Consider the following 20,332-nt stretch of genomic DNA (forward strand, 5'->3'; position numbering starts at 1 on the left):
ACTTCATCAAATCAAGATGAATATACACTCACCTAAAGGATTATTTGGAACACCTGTTCAAATTCTCATTAATGCAATTATCTAATCAACCAATCACATGGCAGTTGCTTCAATGCATTTAGGGGTGTGGTCCTGGTCAAGACAATCTCCTGAACTCCGAACTGAATGTCAGAATGGGAAAGAAAGGTGATTTAAGCAATTTTGAGCGTGGCATGGTTGTTGGTGCCAGACGGGCCGGTCTGAGTATTTCACAATCTGCTCAGTTACTGGGATTTTCACGCACAACCATTTCTAGGGTTTACAAAGAATGGTGTGAAAAGGAAAAACATCCAGTATGCGGCAGTCCTGTGGGTGAAAATGCCTTGTTGATGCTAGAGGTCAGAGGAGAATGGGCTGACTGATTCAAGCTGATAGAAGAGCAACTTTGACTGAAATAACCACTCATTACAACCGAGGTATGCAGCAAAGCATTTGTGAAGCCACAACACAGGAGCTTCGTGCCCTGGATGTGCATCCCACAAATCTCCATCAACTGCAAGATGCTATCCTATCAATATGGGCCAACATTTCTAAAGAATGCTTTCAGCACCTTGTTGAATCAATGCCACGTAGAATTAAGGCAGTTCTGAAGGAGAAAGGGGTCAAACACAGTATTAGTATGGTGTTCCTAATAATCCTTTAGGTGAGTGTAGATATTGGGTCTCGTTTTCTGAGAGTCTGTGCTTAAAACAAGAGCAGACGTCTGTCAGTGGGGTCAGAAAAATCTTCATTCACAAGAACAGCATAATTCAACATCAGAAAACAGTATATCCACCACAGCTGATGATGTGTAACATGCTCACAGATGTCAGATTTGGCTCAATGTGCTTTTATAATGTGTGTGTGTGTGTGTGGGGAAATCACTGTAACAGAACACACAGATGAGCAGTTCAGAGGTCACGTTGTGTGTGTGTGTATCAGCACGCGCAGGGCTTCTTCTCGTCGGCTGATGATGCTGAGGTCAGGCTGACGGTGTGCGAGTTGCTCCGCAGCATTACGGCATGTGTGTGGTCGTCTGCGACGCTGGTGTCGTTCTGCATCAGCAGCCGGCGAGCCATCATGACGAAGGCCTCCTCCACGCTCCAGGCGTCTCTAGCCGACGTCTCCACCGCCGCTAGCAAGCCCTTCTCCTCCGCTAGCTTGCACGCCTCCTCGAACTGCACCTCGCGCTCCGCCTCCAGGTCTCGCTTGTTACCTGAGGAAACACACGTTTAGACCAAGCGGCTCTCTTATGAATCCAACACTGAAGTGACTTGAACTGCAGTTCATCCACTGGCCACTAGAGGCCGGCTGCAGAAGAGAGTCAATCCCATAAACCCCCATGTTAAAATGCCCAACTTTACAGCAGGAAGAAACATGTCTACAGCCTGGTGCAAGAAGTGGGTTTGGTCTATATAGCTAATTTAGCCCTTTATGACGACTGTGAGGGTGTTTTTTTTATAACTCATCCATTTAAATTATATTAAAGGTGCATTGTGTAATATTTCTGATGATTTGTTGATAGAAATGCAATATCATAAACATAACTATGTTTTCAGTGGTGTATAAAGAGCTTATATAATGAACCGTTACGTTTTTATTAGCTTAGATTGAGCCATTTCTCTCTACACACACCGCGGGTCCGCTTACATCGACATGTTGTTCTTAGTGCAGAGAAGTTATAGCTAAAGTCAGCTAATAAAACACTGAACCATGATGAACAAGTAACAATAATATTCACAATAACATATCGTTTTACTGAATAATTAAGTAAGGGTTAATGCCCGACGAGGTGTCCATTATCAGGTTTTAATGGACGACGGCGAGGCGTGAACCGTCCGACGCGCAGCGGAGGTTGCAGCGGACGGTTGCAGCGGACGGTTGCCTCCGCCGAAGTCCATTAAAACCTGATAATGGACACCTCGAAGGGCATTAACCCGCTTATACCATGGTTACTTACGAAAGAAAGAAATATTTAATCAATTAATAATACTTTAATGTGTTTTAGAGTAAAAATCGTGAGGGTTTTTATTTATTAAGTCGAGCGCACTATTTAATATCTCCCGTATACAGGCGTTGCCAAGCAACGTGGCCACAGCGACCCGACCGCAGCAGTTGATCAGTGAGTTTGAGCCAGCGCAATCATTTAGAACTGTCATCAGCCAAATTGACGGGACGCCTTTCCTAGGTGTCCATTATCACTTTTTAACGGACACCCTGCAGCCAATCAGAATCGAGTATTCACCCAGACCATGGTATAATTAAACATAATTTCTTTATCTTTGTAAAGAAACCTCATTGCTTAACTGGCTACTCTCTGCTGTCTCAGATGACGACATCACTTCCTGTCGGCCACCGTAACTTCTGTTGGTTGCAATTCGCAACATCATCACTAGATGCCGCTAAAATTTACACACTGCACCTTTAAGCCTTAAAGTTCTGCATAATTAAGGGCGTGGCTACTTGAGTGACAGGTGGATTGCCGCTGATGTCACTAGTCACTACTAGCCGTTTGTCTGCTGTCTGTTAGCGTCACGTCACCTCAGCTAATCCGCCTTGCTGCACCTTTTCGTTTATCCGGGAGTGACGCGCTGCCAAGATGGCGACGGTCGGCTCCGCCCACTTTGGGCTTCAAAAATTAAAAAAAGCGAGTGAATTTAGACGCTGATGTTTACACTGTGCGTCGAGAGCTGGAGCTGTCGCAGAAACTGCTTAGTCACAAGTACTGACAAAACTACTTTTATCTTACATGTTACTAACTTTATAAAATAATTAATAACAATCATAATGACTTTATTTTGTAATTATACATGCCTCTGTGCCAGCTTTGTAGGTTTATCATGCTTTACATAAATAGTGGTAAACCATGCTAGGACATGGTAAATCACGGTAAACTATGGTGACTTGTTAAGAACATGCTAGCAACATGCTTATCGTGTTAGAATTTAGCTAAAAACATGCTAGCAATGTAGGGGGTGGTGGTGTTGCACACGGCAAGCACCTCTCACATTTTCTTAAGGAAATGTACATTCAAGTCTTCTCCGGATTGGATTTTGGGAAATAATGCTTCAGCAAGTGTACATCGAATGTACACTCGAATTCAGAGAGGATTGTGGGTATAAAGTAGTGAACGAATGTAGGGAATGATGTCGTTCATTCAGAATTCAGACTCCACTACAAAATGGCCGACACCTGATATAGTGCACAGCTGTTTTGGACACAGCTTATGGTTTAAACGTGAGCTGTTCAGTGACTCAGCGTTCAGCATGTGGAGGACTAGCCTTCAGTCGTACCGATGAGCGCGGTGAGCACGTTAGCTGCCCCGAACTGCTTTAGCTCGTGGATCCAGCGCGGCAGCGAGTCGAAGGTGGCCCGGCGGCTGATGTCGTAGGCGATCATGGCTCCGTGTGCACTGCGGTAGTAGCTCTGCGTGATGGTGCGGAAGCGCTCCTGCCCCGCCGTGTCCCACACCTGCATCTGCACACACACACACAGAGAGAGAGAGTCTGTACACGAGGGACGTTCACTGATCACTGCTGCTCCTCTGACAGAGAGTCATAGAAACCAAACACACCTGCTCACCACTGTCTCTGTGGCCTCACTCACTGAGTGAACAACACTGGCTGACTGCATACTGAACACTAAACATGATATACTGAACACTGCATACTGAACACTAAACATGATATACTGAACACTGCATACTGAACACTAAACACACTGAACACTGCATACTGAACACTAAACATACACTGAACACTGCATACTGAACACTAAACATGATATACTGAACACTACATGACATACTGAACAATAAACATACTGAATACTGCATACTGAACACTACTCATTATATACTGAACACTGCATAATGAACAATGTACATGACATGCGTAACTCTACATACTGCCTACTGAACACTACATACTGCCTACTACACATACACTACTGTTACAGAACACTGAACACTGCATACTGAACACTACACATTATATACTGAACACTGCATACTGAACACTACACATCATATACTGAACACTGCATACTGAACACTACACATTATATACTGAACACTGCATACTGAACACTACACATCATATACTGAACACTGCATACTGAACACTACACATATACAGAACACTGCATACTGAACAATGTACATGACAAACGTAACTCTACATACTGCCTACTGAACACTACATACTGCCTACTACACATACTGCAGTGTACACTATATACTGTTACAGAATACTGAACACTACATTCTGCCTCCTGAACATTGTATATGGCCTAATGCTGTAATGAACTGCATTGCAGAACACTATACACTGCTTACTGAACACTGTATACTATGTATACTACCTACTGAACACTACATTATATTCTGCCTTCTTTTAATGTAAACTGAATACAGTACACCGTTGAACAGTGAACATGACATCTGCACAGTGTACACTACATACTGCCTACATACTAGAGTGTACACTACAAATTGCATTATATATCTTATACACATTCTGCCTAGTGCATACTATGCATACTATCAAATGCATTTCAGCACTGTACACTACATTCGGCCTCCATTACAGCAATAAGCAGTATATAGTGTTCAGCAGGCAGTACACAGTGTTTTGTAATTTAGTTCATTACAGCAATAAGCAGTATACAGTGTTCAGAATTACATTACAAAACACTGCCTACAGGACACTACACTACTGCACTACTTACTGTACACTGTACACTACCTTCTCAATACTCAATACTGCCTAATGAACCCTGTATTACCTCACACAGTGTACACTAAATACTGTCTACTATACATATTGTCTACATACTGCAGTGTACACTACAATATATTACATATCTTCTACACATACTGCCTGGTGCTCAGTGTACACTATAAACTGCATTACAGAACACTTCACTTCCTACTGTACATTTCATAGTGTCTGCTAAACACTGTACAATACAGGCTGCCAACTGAACAGTGTACATTCCATACTGTAGTGTATACAACATACTGTAGTGTACACTGCATACTTATGCTCTGAGTACACAGCATGTTGCTTACTGAACAGTATACATACTGCAGTGTACACTACATACTTATGCTCATGTACACAGCATGTTGCTTACTGAACAGTATATATACTGTAATGTACACTACATACTTATGCTCGTGTACACAGCACACACACTACATACTTATGCTCATGTACACAGCATGTTGCTTACTGAACAGTGTACATACTGCAGTGTACACTACATACTTATGCTCATGTACACAGCATGTTGCTTACTGAACAGTATATATACTGTAGTGTACACTACATACTTATGCTCATGTACACAGCATGTTGCTTACTGAACAGTGTACATACTGCAGTGTACACTACATACTTATGCTCGTGTACACAGCACACACACTACATACTTATGCTCATGTACACAGCATGTTGCTTACTGAACAGTGTACATACTGCAGTGTACACTACATACTTATGCTCATGTACACAGCATGTTGCTTACTGAACAGTGTACATACTGCTACATACTTATGCTCATGTACACAGCATGTTGCTTACTGAACAGTATATGCAACATGCGGTAATGAGCGTTGAGCATCACATGAGCGTCGAGACTGCGTCACTCTCTACTTGGAATTGGTGGAGTTTCAAGCTACTAAAATACAAAGACTATAAGAAAAATCAAGCTTGAATTTCTCGGAAAAATGTCACGTCAAAAAAAACTCGACGAGGACATGGAAGAGATTCGCAAATCACTTAACATGCTATCTGAGGATATGAGTGAAATTGCCAAACAGCAGGCCACGCTTCCCGAGCTGTTGGTCGAAGTTAAGCAATTAAAATCCTTGATGAAAGAAAAAGACCGGAAAATTGACCACCTTGAAAGAAGGATCGATGAACTCGAGCAAAATGCAAGAATGAATGATATTATTGTAAGTGGGTTGGATATTCGACATAGAAATTACTCGAGTGTTGCTGCGGGAAAAGAAGGTGAGGACACATCGATAGAAGAGCAACAATCACTGGAATCTCAAGTGATCCACTTCTTCAAAAGCAAAAATATTGACATACAGAGTAACAATATATCATCCTGCCACAGCCTTTCACGGCAAGATAAACAAACGAAACCGGCAATTTTAATACGTTTCGTTGCTGCGAAACACAAGGCTGGTGTTTTGATGCAAGGGAAAAAGTTAAAAGGAACCAATGTCTATGTTAATGAAAACTTAACAAAAAAGAATGCAGAAATCGCAAGAACGGCGAGGAATCTACGGAAACAACAGAAGATACAAGCGACATGGACAAGAAATGGCAAAGTACTGATAAAGTTGAATGGATCACCTGAGGCAAAAGTTATTACGGTAAGGGATCTTCATGAACTTGAACGGTTTGAATCATGAAAACTAAGAAAACAGGATCAAAGCCTTCCATGGAGTAGGCCAGAACCTAGGCTACTTTGTGCCATTGGATTTTTTTTTTGGTTTTGTCTTTTTCCTTTTTTGGTATTATACGCGTGTGCATTTTTCTGTTGGACTATGCCGCTGTTGTTAGATATACACTCACGGACCGTGAGGGAAGGGAATTTGAGTTTGTTTGGCCAGGTATCAATCGTAAATGGACAATTAGGCCTATTGAAGTGCTGCATGGATGTGGACTGATATATAACGATGCCATGTAAAGAGTATGTGTTCCCATTTATGGACGACAGTGATCAGGATTTGGATGGCTGTGATGTAGAAAGTGACATGGAGCACGACGCAGAAGGGCCTAGATATGTGCCAACGGTTGTTACACAAGATCTGCATTCTGGATTAGGACATTATGGATTATGGGGCGATTTGGAAAACGAAGAAGGCCTATATGGAAGGGAATGTCAAATAGATCCAGAAAGTAATTTCTATAATAGGCCTACATCTTGTACTGATAACTGTGGAAATTTTACTGACCAACAATTTAATGACTTTGATTTTGATGGGGATGGGGTATTGTCTATTATTCATTTTAATAGTAGAAGCTTGAATAGGAACTTCCCCAGAATTGTAGATTATTTAAATCAGTTTAAGAGGAAGTTTAATGTTATTGCAGTATCTGAAACATGGTTACATGATGATAATGCAAATGATTTTGTTATGAAGGGATATGAGATGTTTGTAGTTAATAGGGCAAACAAGAAAGGTGGTGGGGTTGCCCTGTATGTTGATGTTTCTTTGAAATGTAACAAGGTGTTAACCATGTCAAAAGAATGTGATGGCCTCTTTGAAATAGTTACTGTAGAGATAGAAATGAAAAGAAGTAAAAATATAATTATTAGCTGTGCTTATAGAGCCCCTGGAGCATGCATAGACATCACAAAAGATCACTTAATTCATATGTTTGACAGGATAGTAGGGCGGAAGAAAGTGTTTTTGTGTGGGGATTTCAATGTTGATCTCTTAAATCCACAAGGGCACAAGGGAACTAGTGAATTTATTTATGTCATGCATAGCCTGGGTTTAATTCCAACCATCACCAAGCCAAGCAGGGTCACAGCTTATAGCGCGACTCTGATTGATAACATATATTCGAATATTATGGATACAGCTGTTTCAGGAGGGTTACTTATTGAAGATATAAGTGATCATTTACCTATATTTGCCATTTATCATTGTAACCATAAATTAAAAACACCTGAGCCGACAACAGAGATTAGAAAACGGAGGATGAGAACTCCAGGAACGGTGGAAGCCTTTAAGGCAGATTTATTAAAACAAAATTGGAAGAATGTCTATGTAAATGGTGTACAGGAAGCTTACAGTTCATTCTTAGCTACATTTAGTCAATTGTATGACAAGAACTGTCCTATGATGATATACAACGTAAAGGACAAAAATAAGCAGCAAAAACTTTGGATGACTAAAGGACTATTAAATGCATGTAAAAAGAAGAATACTCTGTATAGAGAATTTATAAAACACAGAACAGAGAATGCTGAATTGAAGTATAAGGTTTATAAAAATAAATTAACAAAAATACTTAGAACAAGGAAGGAGGCATACTATAGTAGTAAATTAGAGAAAAACAGAGACAATATGAGAGGCACATGGAAAGTTATATATAGCTTGTTGAAAAATAAAAATCCGGAATTCGAATATCCTAAATATATTATGAAAAATAATATGTTGGTTGACAAAAAAGAAAACATTGCTAAAGAGTTTAATGATTTCTTTGTGAATGTGGGGCCCAACCTAGCTAAGGATATTGTTGAACCCCAAGATGAAGAGGGGGTAGAAGAATTAATTGAAAATAATCTATATACAATGTTTTTAAGGGAGGTTGACGAATGTGAAGTAAGAGAAACGGTGAGAAATTGCAAAAATAAAAGATCAGTTGATGTCCATGGTATAGATATGGCTTTATTGAAAGAGACTATTGAATGTGTGATTAAGCCATTGACATATATTTGCAATGCTTCATTCAAAGAGGGAATATTTCCAGATCAAATGAAAATAGCCAAGGTGTTACCTTTATTCAAAGCGGGAGACAAAGGAACTCTCGAACTACAGGCCGGTATCGATTCTCCCACAATTTTCCAAGATTTTGGAAAAATTATTTGTTAAGAGGCTGGATAGTTTCATTGGTAAATATAATATTCTAACTGAGAATCAGTATGGGTTTAGAATTAATCAGTCAACTGGATTGGCACTAATGAAGCTAGTAGAAGAAATTACATTAGCTATAGATAAAAAGGAAATTTGTCTTGGGATTTTTATCGATTTAAAAAAGGCCTTTGATACGATCGACCATGAGATCCTTTTGAAAAAATTAAGTAAATATGGGATTAGAGGAATTGGACATTCCTGGATTAAGTCATATCTAAATAATAGAAGTCAATTTGTTTCATTTGATGGAATGGACTCAGATTCCTTAAAAATACTTTGTGGGGTGCCCCAAGGCTCTGTATTAGGACCTAAATTATTTATTTTATATTTGAATGATTTGTGTAAAGCGTCCAAATCGCTTAAAAGTATTCTTTTTGCTGATGACACAAGTTTCTTCCACTCAGGCAAAGAGTTGCAGGAGTGATAGTTGTAGTGAAGGTTGTAGAGAGAGAAATGGTAACGGTTAAAAAGTGGTTTGACACAAATAAATTATTGTTAAATATGAGCAAAACTAAGTTTATGATTTGGGGAAATTGCAAGGTACAGGAGATAAAAGTAAGAATTGGTCAAGGGGAAATAGAGAGAGTAGAGGAAACTACATTTTTGGGTGTTATACTTGATTGTAAATTGGGATGGAAGAGGCATGTTAATTTTGTTAAGATGAAAATATCTAAATCAATAGCAATACTAAATAAAATTAAGGGATTGTTGAATAAACAGGCATTATACTTGTTATACTCCTCATTAATTTTGCCATATATCACCTACTGTTTAGAGATATGGGGAAATACTTACAAGACTTATACCCACTCAATTTTTCTTTTACAGAAAAGGGCTATAAGGATCATCACATATTCTAAATATAGAGATCACACCAAATGATTTATTTCTTAAACTAAAAACATTTAAGTTTTATGATTTGGTAGAATATAAAATTGCACAGATTATGTTTAAAGTTTATAATAATTTGCTGCCAATTAAAATCTTAGATATGTTTGAAAAAAGGGATTGCAAATACAGATTAAAAGGAAGAGGTATATTTAAAAAAAAGAAAGTTAGAACTAATATTAGATGTATGACCATCTCCATAAAGGGGGTGAATGTATGGAACAATTTAGATGATGAATTTAAATTGTGTCAAACCATTAGTAGTTTTAAGAGGCTTCTAAGAATAAAGAGATTGGAGGTTTATAGATTAAGTGGGTGATTCAAGTAAAATAAATCATGAGTTTGTTTGCACTCTATGTTATACTATGATGTTATATAGAGTAAATTAAATGTCTGTTTGTATGTTAAGTGAGAAGGTTAGGCGCTATAAGCTGTCAGCTTCAGCCTAAACCTTTTTTTCTTTCTTTTTTGGTTAATTATTATACATGTTATGTTACATGTTACATGAAATTGTTTGTGTGTTCTTGTAATATGGTTTGTATAGCCAGAGAGAAAAAACAAAACAAATAAATAAAATAAATAAATAAATAAATAACAGTATACATACTGCAGTGTACACTACATACTTATGCTCATGTACACAGCATGTTGCTTACTGAACAGTGTACATACTGTAGTGTACACTACATACTTGTGCTCATGTACACAGCATGTTGCTTACTGAACAGTGTACATACTGCAGTGTACACTACATATGCTCATGTACACAGCATGTTGCTTACTGAACAGTGTACATACTGCTACATACTTATGCTCATGTACACAGCATGTTGCTTACTGAACAGTATACATACTGCAGTGTACACTACATACTTATGCTCCGAGTACACAGTATGTTGCTTACTGAACAGTATACATACTGCAGTGTACACTACATACTTATGCTCATGTACACAGCATGTTGCTTACTGAACAGTATACATACTGCAGTGTACACTACATACTTATGCTCAGAGTACACAGTATGTTGCTTATTGAACAGTATACATACTGCAGTGTACACTACATACTTATGCTCCGAGTACACAGCATGTTGCTTACTGAACAGTATATATACTGTAGTGTACACTACATACTTATGCTCCGTGTACACAGAATGTTGCTTACTGAACAATGTACATACTGTAGTGTACACTACATACTTATGCTCATGTACACAGCATGTTGCTTACTGAACAGTGTACATACTGCAGTGTACACTACATACTTATGCTCCGAGTACACAGTATGTTGCTTATTGAACAGTATATATACTGTAGTGTACACTACATACTTATGCTCTGTGTACACAGAATGTTGCTTACTGAACAATGTACATACTGTAGTGTACACTACATACTTATGCTCATGTACACAGCATGTTGCTTACTGAACAGTGTACATACTGCAGTGTACACTACATACTTATGCTCATGTACACAGCATGTTGCTTACTGAACAGTATACATACTGCAGTGTACACTACATACTTATGCTCCGAGTACACAGTATGTTGCTTACTGAACAGTATACATACTGCAGTGTACACTACATACTTATGCTCCGAGTACACAGCATGTTGCTTACTGAACAGCATACATACTGCAGTGTACACTACATACTTATAGGCTACTCATGTACACAGCATGTTGCTTACTGAACAGTATACATACTGCAGTGTACACTACATACTTATGCTCGTGTACACAGCATGTTGCTTACTGAACAGTATACATACTGCAGTGTACACTACATACTTATGCTCGTGTACACAGCATGTTGCTTACTGAACAGTATACATACTGCAGTGTACACTACATACTTATGCTCCGAGTACACAATATGTTGCTTATTGAACAGTATACATACTGCAGTGTACACTACATACCTATGCTCCGAGTACACAGTATGTTGCTTACTGAACAGTATACATACTGCAGTGTACACTACATACTTATACTCATGTACACAGCATGCAATACACACTCCATACATAAGTGAAACATTTTTCCCCAATAAACATTTCAAATTGTCATTACACATTTATATACGTATATTCATTTTATTTCCCTGTTAATCTTTGCTATCACATTTTTCTTTATTCGGTTTCACTTTATTTTGATGGTCCCTTTAACACATTCTGTTGACTATAAGTAATGTTGCACCTGCATGTCTACTAACTCTCATTCAAGTATTAGTAGAGTATTAGTAGACTGGTAGGGTTAGGGTTAGAATGTCTGTCGGAGGACCATCACAATAAAGAGTTAGCAGATATTAGTTAGCAGTCCACTAATACTCTAATAAGAGTTAGTTGTCATGTAGTCGCAAAGTTACTTATGGTCAACAGAATTTTCAAAAGGCACCATCAAAATAAAGTGTTACCCTTTATACTTCTTCTGTAGATTCACACATCAATATAAGAGACGAACACAAAGCCTAGCATGTTTGCGTATGCTGCAGGAAGCAGCCGTGTGTGTTTCTTCCTGTAGTGCGACACTAACACACTGAGAGGATAAACTGGTTCTGCTGGCTGAACGGGTCAGTGTAAGAGCCACACGTGCAGCAGGAGAATCACACTGACCTGCGTATACACACACTCAGTCTGACTAACATCACGAACATGGAGCTGTGGTGTGACCCCTGACCTTCACTCTGCGGCCCTCGATGCTGAGCGTGCGCACGGTGAAGTCCACGCCGATGGTGTTCTGCTGGCGCTCGCAGAACTGGCTCGTCTTGAAGCTCTGCACCAGGCAGGTCTTGCCCACGTTTGAGTCCCCGATGAGGATGATCTTGAAGAGGAAGTCGAAGGAGTCGTCCTGAGGATCCATGGGTCAGGATCCCATAGCTCTCACACATATACACACACACACACAGAGAGAGAGAGAGAGAGGTCTGCCGTCAGTCTCACTGCGCTTCAGCTCTCACCTTCCTTCTCAACCCGGTTCAACAGGTGCGACCGCCACCTGCTCAGGTGCATTCTGGGTAATGTAGTGCAGCAGACTGGGTAATGTAGTGCCTGAACTGAACAGCCACTGCGCATGTTTTACTGTGTTCACATGAATATCCTGCACAGCCATGCCAACTAATGTTTTGTTTTCAACAAATAGTTCCGAAAATGTTCATCATTAACCTCAAACTAAACATTATAAGATTTATGCATCATGTTATAAATGATGAAAGGAACCTTTTTTTGCATTTTAACTGAGTTTAAAAAGATTGTGGCCATTTACTGTATAAATACTGTATTTATGTTCATAATGTTAAAAAAATAAGTATGGATTGGGTTATAAAACATTGAAGATGTTTGTGTACATTATTTAGCAATTTGATACAATGTTTGTATCTTGAATATCTTCGATGAACCTTGAGTGTGTGTAATAATATTATTTATATATATATATATATATATATATATATATATATATATATGTATATCTTAATATAGGCCTATTATATAAACATCAACCACTCGCCCAAGTCTGAATAAAACAGGGTGCAGAACAGTAAAAACGGGGAAATTATAAGCTTTAATTTTTATCACTGGAAGTCTTGATTTTAATTAATTTAACATTGTTATCAGGCTAAAGTGATTATAATTAAAATCAGTTCCTTTTAAAGTCTCTGTCACTCAAATATAATATAAGTCAGTATTTGTGAAAGGCTGATTTACAGTAGAGAGAAACGGTGGAAATCGTTAATCGCCTGTGTTGAGGTCTGGTACAAATATGACATACCTTACAAAAGTACATGGGTTTATTCATTTTAAAGTTTTCGACTTTATAACACGCAATTGGGAAATAAAGTCAGAATTGCGAGATATAAACTCGAAATAATGAGGTTAAAAAAGTCACAATTATCTTTTAAAATGTTTTTTATTCTGTGGTGGAAACGAGCTTCCATTCATAACTACACAGCAGTGTCTACAGTCTGCAGGATTGCAGGAATAACCTGCTCTCAGGCTTCAGCCCCGGGCCACACTACCAGAGGAACCTCTTCATCGCTCCTACAGAACTACTGGTGGAAGTTCCCGGATGTTGCCGTGTTCACATCGCAGGAACGAGGAACAATATGAAGGTATTTTTGGTGCAAATCTACTGAACGCCTGTGACAGTGAAATCTGTAGTTGTGGAGAATAGCCACACATGTGTATCAGTGAATGTGAAGTCACAGTGAGAAATGTTTTAAGAGTTGCAAACTTGTAGACTTGTTCTTCTCTTCCACAAACACAACACAACAGTTACACCTTCTCTAATTCCTCATTGCAGGCGGACAAATCCTATTCTACAAATCACTAATTAAAGGGGTCATGACATAAGAAACCAAATTTGCCTTGATCTTTTGGTATATAAGAGGTCTTTGTACCATTAAAACGTCCTGCAAGTTTCATAGCTTAAGACGTCCTCCCCATTATAAACAAATCATTTATTTAATCAAGCTCTAAATACAGCTCGTTCTGGATCCATGGTATGAAGTGACGTCACGGTACGAAGTGACGTACCAGTCGTTTGCATATGACCGCCTCCAGCGTAGACAACTACGCTTCAAGCGCAAGATAACTAGGCTTCATTTCATCATCGCATCTGTCACGCGCTTCACATGTGTTCAGTCGACGTGCAGCGAGTGGGTCTTTTACAAGAAGATTGCGATGTCACGCAGATGTGCTGTTCCTGGCTGTGGACAAACAACATGTTTGAATAATATACGCTGCTGAAAGATCCAGACGTCAGGGGAAGATGGATGCAGTTTATTTTTTGCGGACGTCCCAGTCACGGCAGTGTTAATTTAGGCGTGTGTTCTCCACATTTCAAGGATGAGTGACAGTTGAGAACAATCGCAGTTTGATGCTGGCTTTGGCAGAAAACGTTTGTACAAGATAAGGCCGTGTGGACTATTCTGGGCTCAACAACGACGACGCAAACTGTAAGTAATGTAGGATATTTAAAACTTAAAACTTTTTTAAAACGTTAATTGCAGTTTAATTCATTATGAATAATCACCGTGTTTTTACTTATAGCCTACTTATTGTTTTCATGACCGTCATGTTCATGCCCCGTAGGCTATTAAAAGATGTAGGCTGTCAAACTGACAAAATAGTTTCACACTTTCTATGTGGACGGGCTGATGCATTCTTAGTTGTGTTGATGGTTCATTTCCTCTGATTCCGACTCAAACATCATTGCAATCGCCATCGCCTCGCACGCATCACCCGTTACTATGGTAACGGTAAACACAGCTCCGCAAAATCCGCACGTTTTGACAAGGGGGCGTTAACAATTGATGCATAGGCACTGACGTTAGCCAATCATAACAGTGGGCGTTAACACTGAACTCTTAAAGGGGAAATGAAGCAGTCAATCAAGTTTACATGATTTACAAGATGGATTTCCACTATAATCAACAATTATATAAGAAACATGACAAATGTAAACATATAAAAGAAAAAAGAAAAACCGTTATATCTTTCGCGGCCAGGGCGCCGCCATTGTGCAGTATTCTAACCTGTGACGTCACGGGGTTGGTTGGTTGACGTCTCTGGGCTGAGTTCAGTAAAACGCAGTGAAAGACATAAAACTTAACATTAAACTACGCATAAAAAGCGTTCATCTGCTATCATATTATCATGTCAAACCTCTCATACATGTTTGCATCACACTGGCTCGTTAACAAAATGCATGTGCTGGTCGAACTAGCGAACAACTAACGTTAGGTACAGTCATTGTTAGCTAACAGCTGTAAGCATGAACTAGCTAAATAACGCTAACTTAGTGTTTAGCTAGTGAAGTTTATTAGTACCAGACAAAAAGACGATGTCTAACGTTATGTTAACAAACTGCACATGCACACTGTAGATGTTTGTGAAATAATTATTTATTCAATATAATGTTTTACATTTTACAGACATGTTACAAACTATTTACAGGCTATTAGCTAACGTTATAGCTTGTGTGTGTGTGTGTGTGTGTGTGTGTGTGTGTGTGTGTGTGTGTGGACTACTCAATCCTTGGCTCACTGAAATGACTAAATAAAAAAGCCGTCTTCCTGCTGGCCAGTATTTGGCATATTTCATTCTGTAACATACAGATCTGTATTATGCTATTGTTTTTGATAGTGTTAGGCTATACATTTCTTACAGATAATCACGATGATCATTGCGTTTGTCTTACCGAATGTGGTATCTTCCTGTCAGCAATTACAGTTGTTCTATAAGCTTTTTTTTTTATTAATGCCGACAGTAAAATGTTGCCAGATATTGCTACGAAAAACAAGCAACAATTTTTTTTTTTATAATAATCCGAAATAAGTTCAAAGCTTGTGTTTTGGAAATAAGATTAATATATCACGAACCCTAACATGCAACTTTCCACTTTAATAACTTCCTAAAGTGTGACATTAAATCAGAAAAACAAGTCCAGACTACTGCCACCTTTCCATTAGGTGGATCTGGCAACACGGGATCGCACCCGCGCCCTCACAACGCGCTCTCAAGCCCCGTTCACTGCGCTAGATTCTCGCAGCAAAATGAATTGCAAAAAATCATATGAGGTGGTTTAAACGGCTAATTAATCATTCAGAGAGCTTGAAATTTTATTTTTGAATGTAAAAAAATGACCGAGGTCCGGACCTCATAGCCGGACCTCATAGCTGGCTACGGCCATGTCCATCACCGGCTGTTCGACATAGCGACGTACCACTGCTCGGTTCCCACGCCGTATCTACTCAAATGCATAAGCAATGGGACACACGGGCTCAACAGGTCTTTCAAGTTCGTCTTCCTCCATTTCAAATCAATTGCGTATTCAGACCGGTCCAGTAACGCTTCACTCTCTTCACTCACCAGCGGAACCAACCAACCCCGTCACGTAGGCTGTGACGTCACTCCAAAATGGCGACTCGCTAGCTAGAAATTACGAAAATAATTTTGTCATATCTGTGGTTTTAACAACTTTTTAAAATAAAATTTTTGGCAAGGTGCTTTTTCTAATATATGTAGCTACTACCAGTGCCAAAACATGGACGTTTCATTTCCCCTTTAAAGGGGAAACACCCCCAAAACAGACTGTTTGAATCAGAGGATGAGAAACTGGGTGGGAAAAGGTCATAAATCACTCAATTTTAAACGTTTTTTGTCCAAAAAACTAAAGTAATACTATAATTGCACCTAAGGGAACATAATAAAAGAAAAGAAAAAACCATGTCATGACCCCTTTAAGAAACTCGTACGCTCACATTTCTCTCTGTGACTTCACATTCACTGATACACATGTGTGGCTATTCTCTACAACTACAGATTTCACTGTCACAGGCGTTCAGTTGATTTGCACCAAAAATACCTTCATCGTTTTTGAGCACAGTTGTACATCTACGAATTGTGTTTTGTGTAGCAGGGTGACTGAATCCACTAATGAGGATTTCATTCACCTGTGCTTAATTTAAGCCCCCGCCCCTTTCTTATTTGATATAAGGGATGTGTGTTTGCCACATGGCATGCGTCTTGGTTTCTGACTGAGCTGCTGTACTGCAATATGGTGCGCGACTGCGAAGCGGTTTGTGCACTGGGATCATTCTGTGGTACGTAAGATTATAGGTGTGTGCTAATAATTTGTTTGTTTTTAACATTATCTTTCTGCTCGGCAGGCCCCCCTTGTATAACTGAGGGTCTCTTGGGCTATTCGTGAGAATCGAGTATCAATGCTGAACTGTGATCGCGTATAATTGCGACTGCGTCGCTGTTTTGCCTCGACGTTCATCACAATAGCAACTATTAACTGCTGTGACTCTGTCGCACGTTGCTATTGTGTATTCCTCTGACTGCAAGCTGGCTGGTTGTCTTCTCTGGCCGCCGTCTATTGAATTCCATTGGTTTGAAGCATCTTGTATGTATGAATGTATGTTTGATTATTTGGTTTATTTCAATGTCAACTTGTTTTAATGTGGTACTGAGTCCTAATTATGTCAAGTGGTTTAGATCTTTGAATTATTTGACTTGTTTTATTCTTTTGGATTATATTCATGTTTTGTGTGTTTCTTAATTTTGTCTGTTGCAGGAGCTGGGGGTTTCTGGAGGGTGAAGGCGAAGCTGCCATGTGTGTGGTGTGTTCACACCTAGTGCTGTGTGTCTTCTGGCATTTAACCCTTCACGTGTGTGTGTGGGTATTTGTAGTGGATTATTTGGGCGGGTTTGTTTTCCAATTTGGCAGCTGGCCCGGACCTCTAGATACCTCTGCTCCTGGTTGAGTTTCTATAAATTGAGTTTATTTACTGTGTGTATGAGTAGATGCTAATTGATGGTGTTCAGTTATTATAATGCCAATGTGAGTTTTTAACTTTGAATTTCCAACTATTTATTCAACATTGACAAAGAAAATAAAACTTTTCTATTTTTCTATATATGTCTCATGTCCTCTCACCCACCCACTCAGAACAAACCTGTGTGCCCTTAGGGCTATTAGTTCCCTGGTTTTCCGGGGTGGCGTAGTCTATCATATATTGCCATTTCTGTTAAAAGTGTGGTAAACCTTTCTCAATTCTCTTACACTCGCAACGCTACATTTGCATTTGTGAAATGTATTTTATGAATATATCTTTTGTGCATGTGAATTGCTTTTTGTGTTTTTTTTACGCAAGTGAATTATTTTTGTGTACATTTCATGTGTATGAATTAGGTTTCATGCATGTGCAATTGTCTATGTGTGTGTGAATCATGTTTTTTGTGTGAATTATATTTGAGACAATTCTGCCTCCATAAGAAGATAACGTCATGGGTCACATGATAACGTCAACATGGCGGATGTGATGAAGTATCCGGTCACCATTAACGATAATTGATATCACACATGACAGGAGAGCAAAAACACATAAATGTCCCAGATCCAATCAGAGGATGCAAAATAATGGTTTCACGGACACTGCATTTTTATGCAAATCGAGCACTGGAATGACTCGAAAATTAGTGTGACGTGTTCAGTCGAGTGTGCTTAGTTTAATTAACGAGAATGAAACCTTTAAACACCAAACTTTTCCGCCCGCTCCAGGGGGCCGTGGCGAGATGGAAAATGGCGCCCCCTAGTCGATCGGCCCTTTCCAAGCGGTGTCCGCGAAACCACTGTGGCAAACGCATTCACATTGGTCAACAGGGTTGACCAATGTGTGAATTGATTCCTGAGGTAAGCATTTTATGGGATTTTGTTGGTACAAATAAGTACTTAAATTTTTTATATCACCAAAAAAACTAAATTTTCTCACCCTGGTAGTTTTGGTGAACTAACTCATTAAGTAATTACTTTTTTTTATCTTTTGTTGTAATACTGAGACGAACGGAAGGTTTCAGTCACTTTTGGGCTGATATATCTTGTGGAGTGTGTCATTAAAATAGTCTTTTAATGTCACAACATCCCAGGTTCAACGAGCTAACTGCATCTGTTGCGTTGCACCTTCGGGCTTGTATACCAAAGCAAAAACAGTGAGTGATGTTCCATAGCACTAAAGACTGCAAGTGTACAGTTGCACGTGACGTGTTGTAGCATGTTTGTGTGTTTTTACAGAGTTAGATACCTAGTCCAGCCTCCTCGCCTACCAGGTCACGACCGCACCATCTAAAGGGGAAACTGACTGACTGCATCATCTAGGCCTTAGGATGGTTCCACAAAGAATTGACTGCACATACAACATGAATTTACTTCAAACTAAAGATTTGACTTTTCATACAGCAAAAGACACTGCATCTATTTGTGTCTCATTAGCTCTCAAAAAACTTTAACCTTACAGTTCATTAAATATTTTAACACGGCTAACTCAACATTAATTGTTTTTAAATCTTCACAATATATAGCCAGAGGACTATCACAAAAGTATTTAGAAAAGTAAAGACATAGCATGTCTGTTTAAAGCTGCTTTGTATTGTTGTGTATTTTAAAAAGCTCTATAAATGTCCTAAAACGATGTGCATTTTGCTTGTAGTTTTGTGTTAATAAAAATGTAATATATTACATCTCATAATTCAGTTGAATTCATTATGTATTGTATTGTGTAATTTAATTAAATTTTTATATAAGTTTTGGTTCTCTAATTTTATTACATTAAATGTTATTGTGTTGTATGATGTTCTGTATTAAGAATTAATTATGACATAAATCATATGCATTAGTACACAAATTACATGCTTGTAATAAAAAAAAAGAAGCATATTATGCCCTATTGCTTAGTAATAACTTTGTCACAAAACATACTTGTAAATGTTATTTCTTTCAAATAAAATATTATTATATGAATTAAGGGGAATTAATATTCACAAATAAACATTATTTTATGGCTCTTTTAATAAATAAAAGTGTACTTGTAACATATTGCGCTGATTATTGCGATAAAAAATAATGACAATTATAACTGCATTACGAATGGCTGTGAATACGGTAAGGCAGTATCAGTGCAGTATAAGCTCATAGCACGATCATCGGATAACGTTAGCTGTATGCTATGCTGAGCATAGCTATCTAAGCTAACTAAAAAACACACTAACAACGAGAAATGTTTAATTTCACAATCTATAGCTTCGGTTAAATACTAGTATATGAAACGTATAATTTAAAAAACATTAAATACATTAATGACTCGTTATAACGTAGTACAAACGTCTTCTATAATAAAATGATTTTGTATGATTTGTAACCAGGCACTAAAGCGATTACCCATAAAACGTGCTTTGAACCAATCGGATTGCTTGGG

At 38.6% G+C, this 20,332-nt stretch overlaps 1 protein-coding gene across 1 annotated transcript; it reads right to left on the reverse strand.

Annotated features, from left to right (window-relative positions):
- Positions 1–53: 53 nt before the first annotated feature.
- On the reverse strand, positions 54–12,570 carry LOC311081693 (ras-related protein Rab-19). Its single transcript, XM_084112319.1, has 3 exons — positions 12,256–12,570; positions 3,312–3,495; positions 54–1,234 (listed from the first exon to the last, which is right to left on the reverse strand). The coding sequence occupies exons 1-3, from the start codon at positions 12,436–12,438 to the stop codon at positions 957–959; spliced, it is 645 nt and encodes a 214-aa protein (XP_083968445.1). The 5' UTR covers positions 12,439–12,570; the 3' UTR covers positions 54–956.
- Positions 12,571–20,332: the final 7,762 nt, after the last annotated feature.

The sequence above is a fragment of the Abramis brama genome (assembly GCF_963993115.1).
Source record: "Abramis brama genome assembly, chromosome: 4".
In the NCBI taxonomy this organism is placed as follows: Eukaryota; Metazoa; Chordata; class Actinopteri; order Cypriniformes; family Leuciscidae; genus Abramis; species Abramis brama.

Bases quoted from the DNA above. Each gene is read 5' to 3' on its own strand.
- LOC311081693 (XM_084112319.1), bottom strand. From the start codon at position 12,438: ATGGATCCTCAGGACGACTCCTTCGACTTCCTCTTCAAGATCATCCTC. The intron at 3,496-12,255 runs GTCAGGGGTCAC...GTGTGTGTGCAG, and splicing joins TCGAGGGCCGCAGAGTGAAG to ATGCAGGTGTGGGACACGGC. The intron at 1,235-3,311 runs GTACGACTGAAG...GTGTTTCCTCAG, and splicing joins CGTGCTCACCGCGCTCATCG to GTAACAAGCGAGACCTGGAG.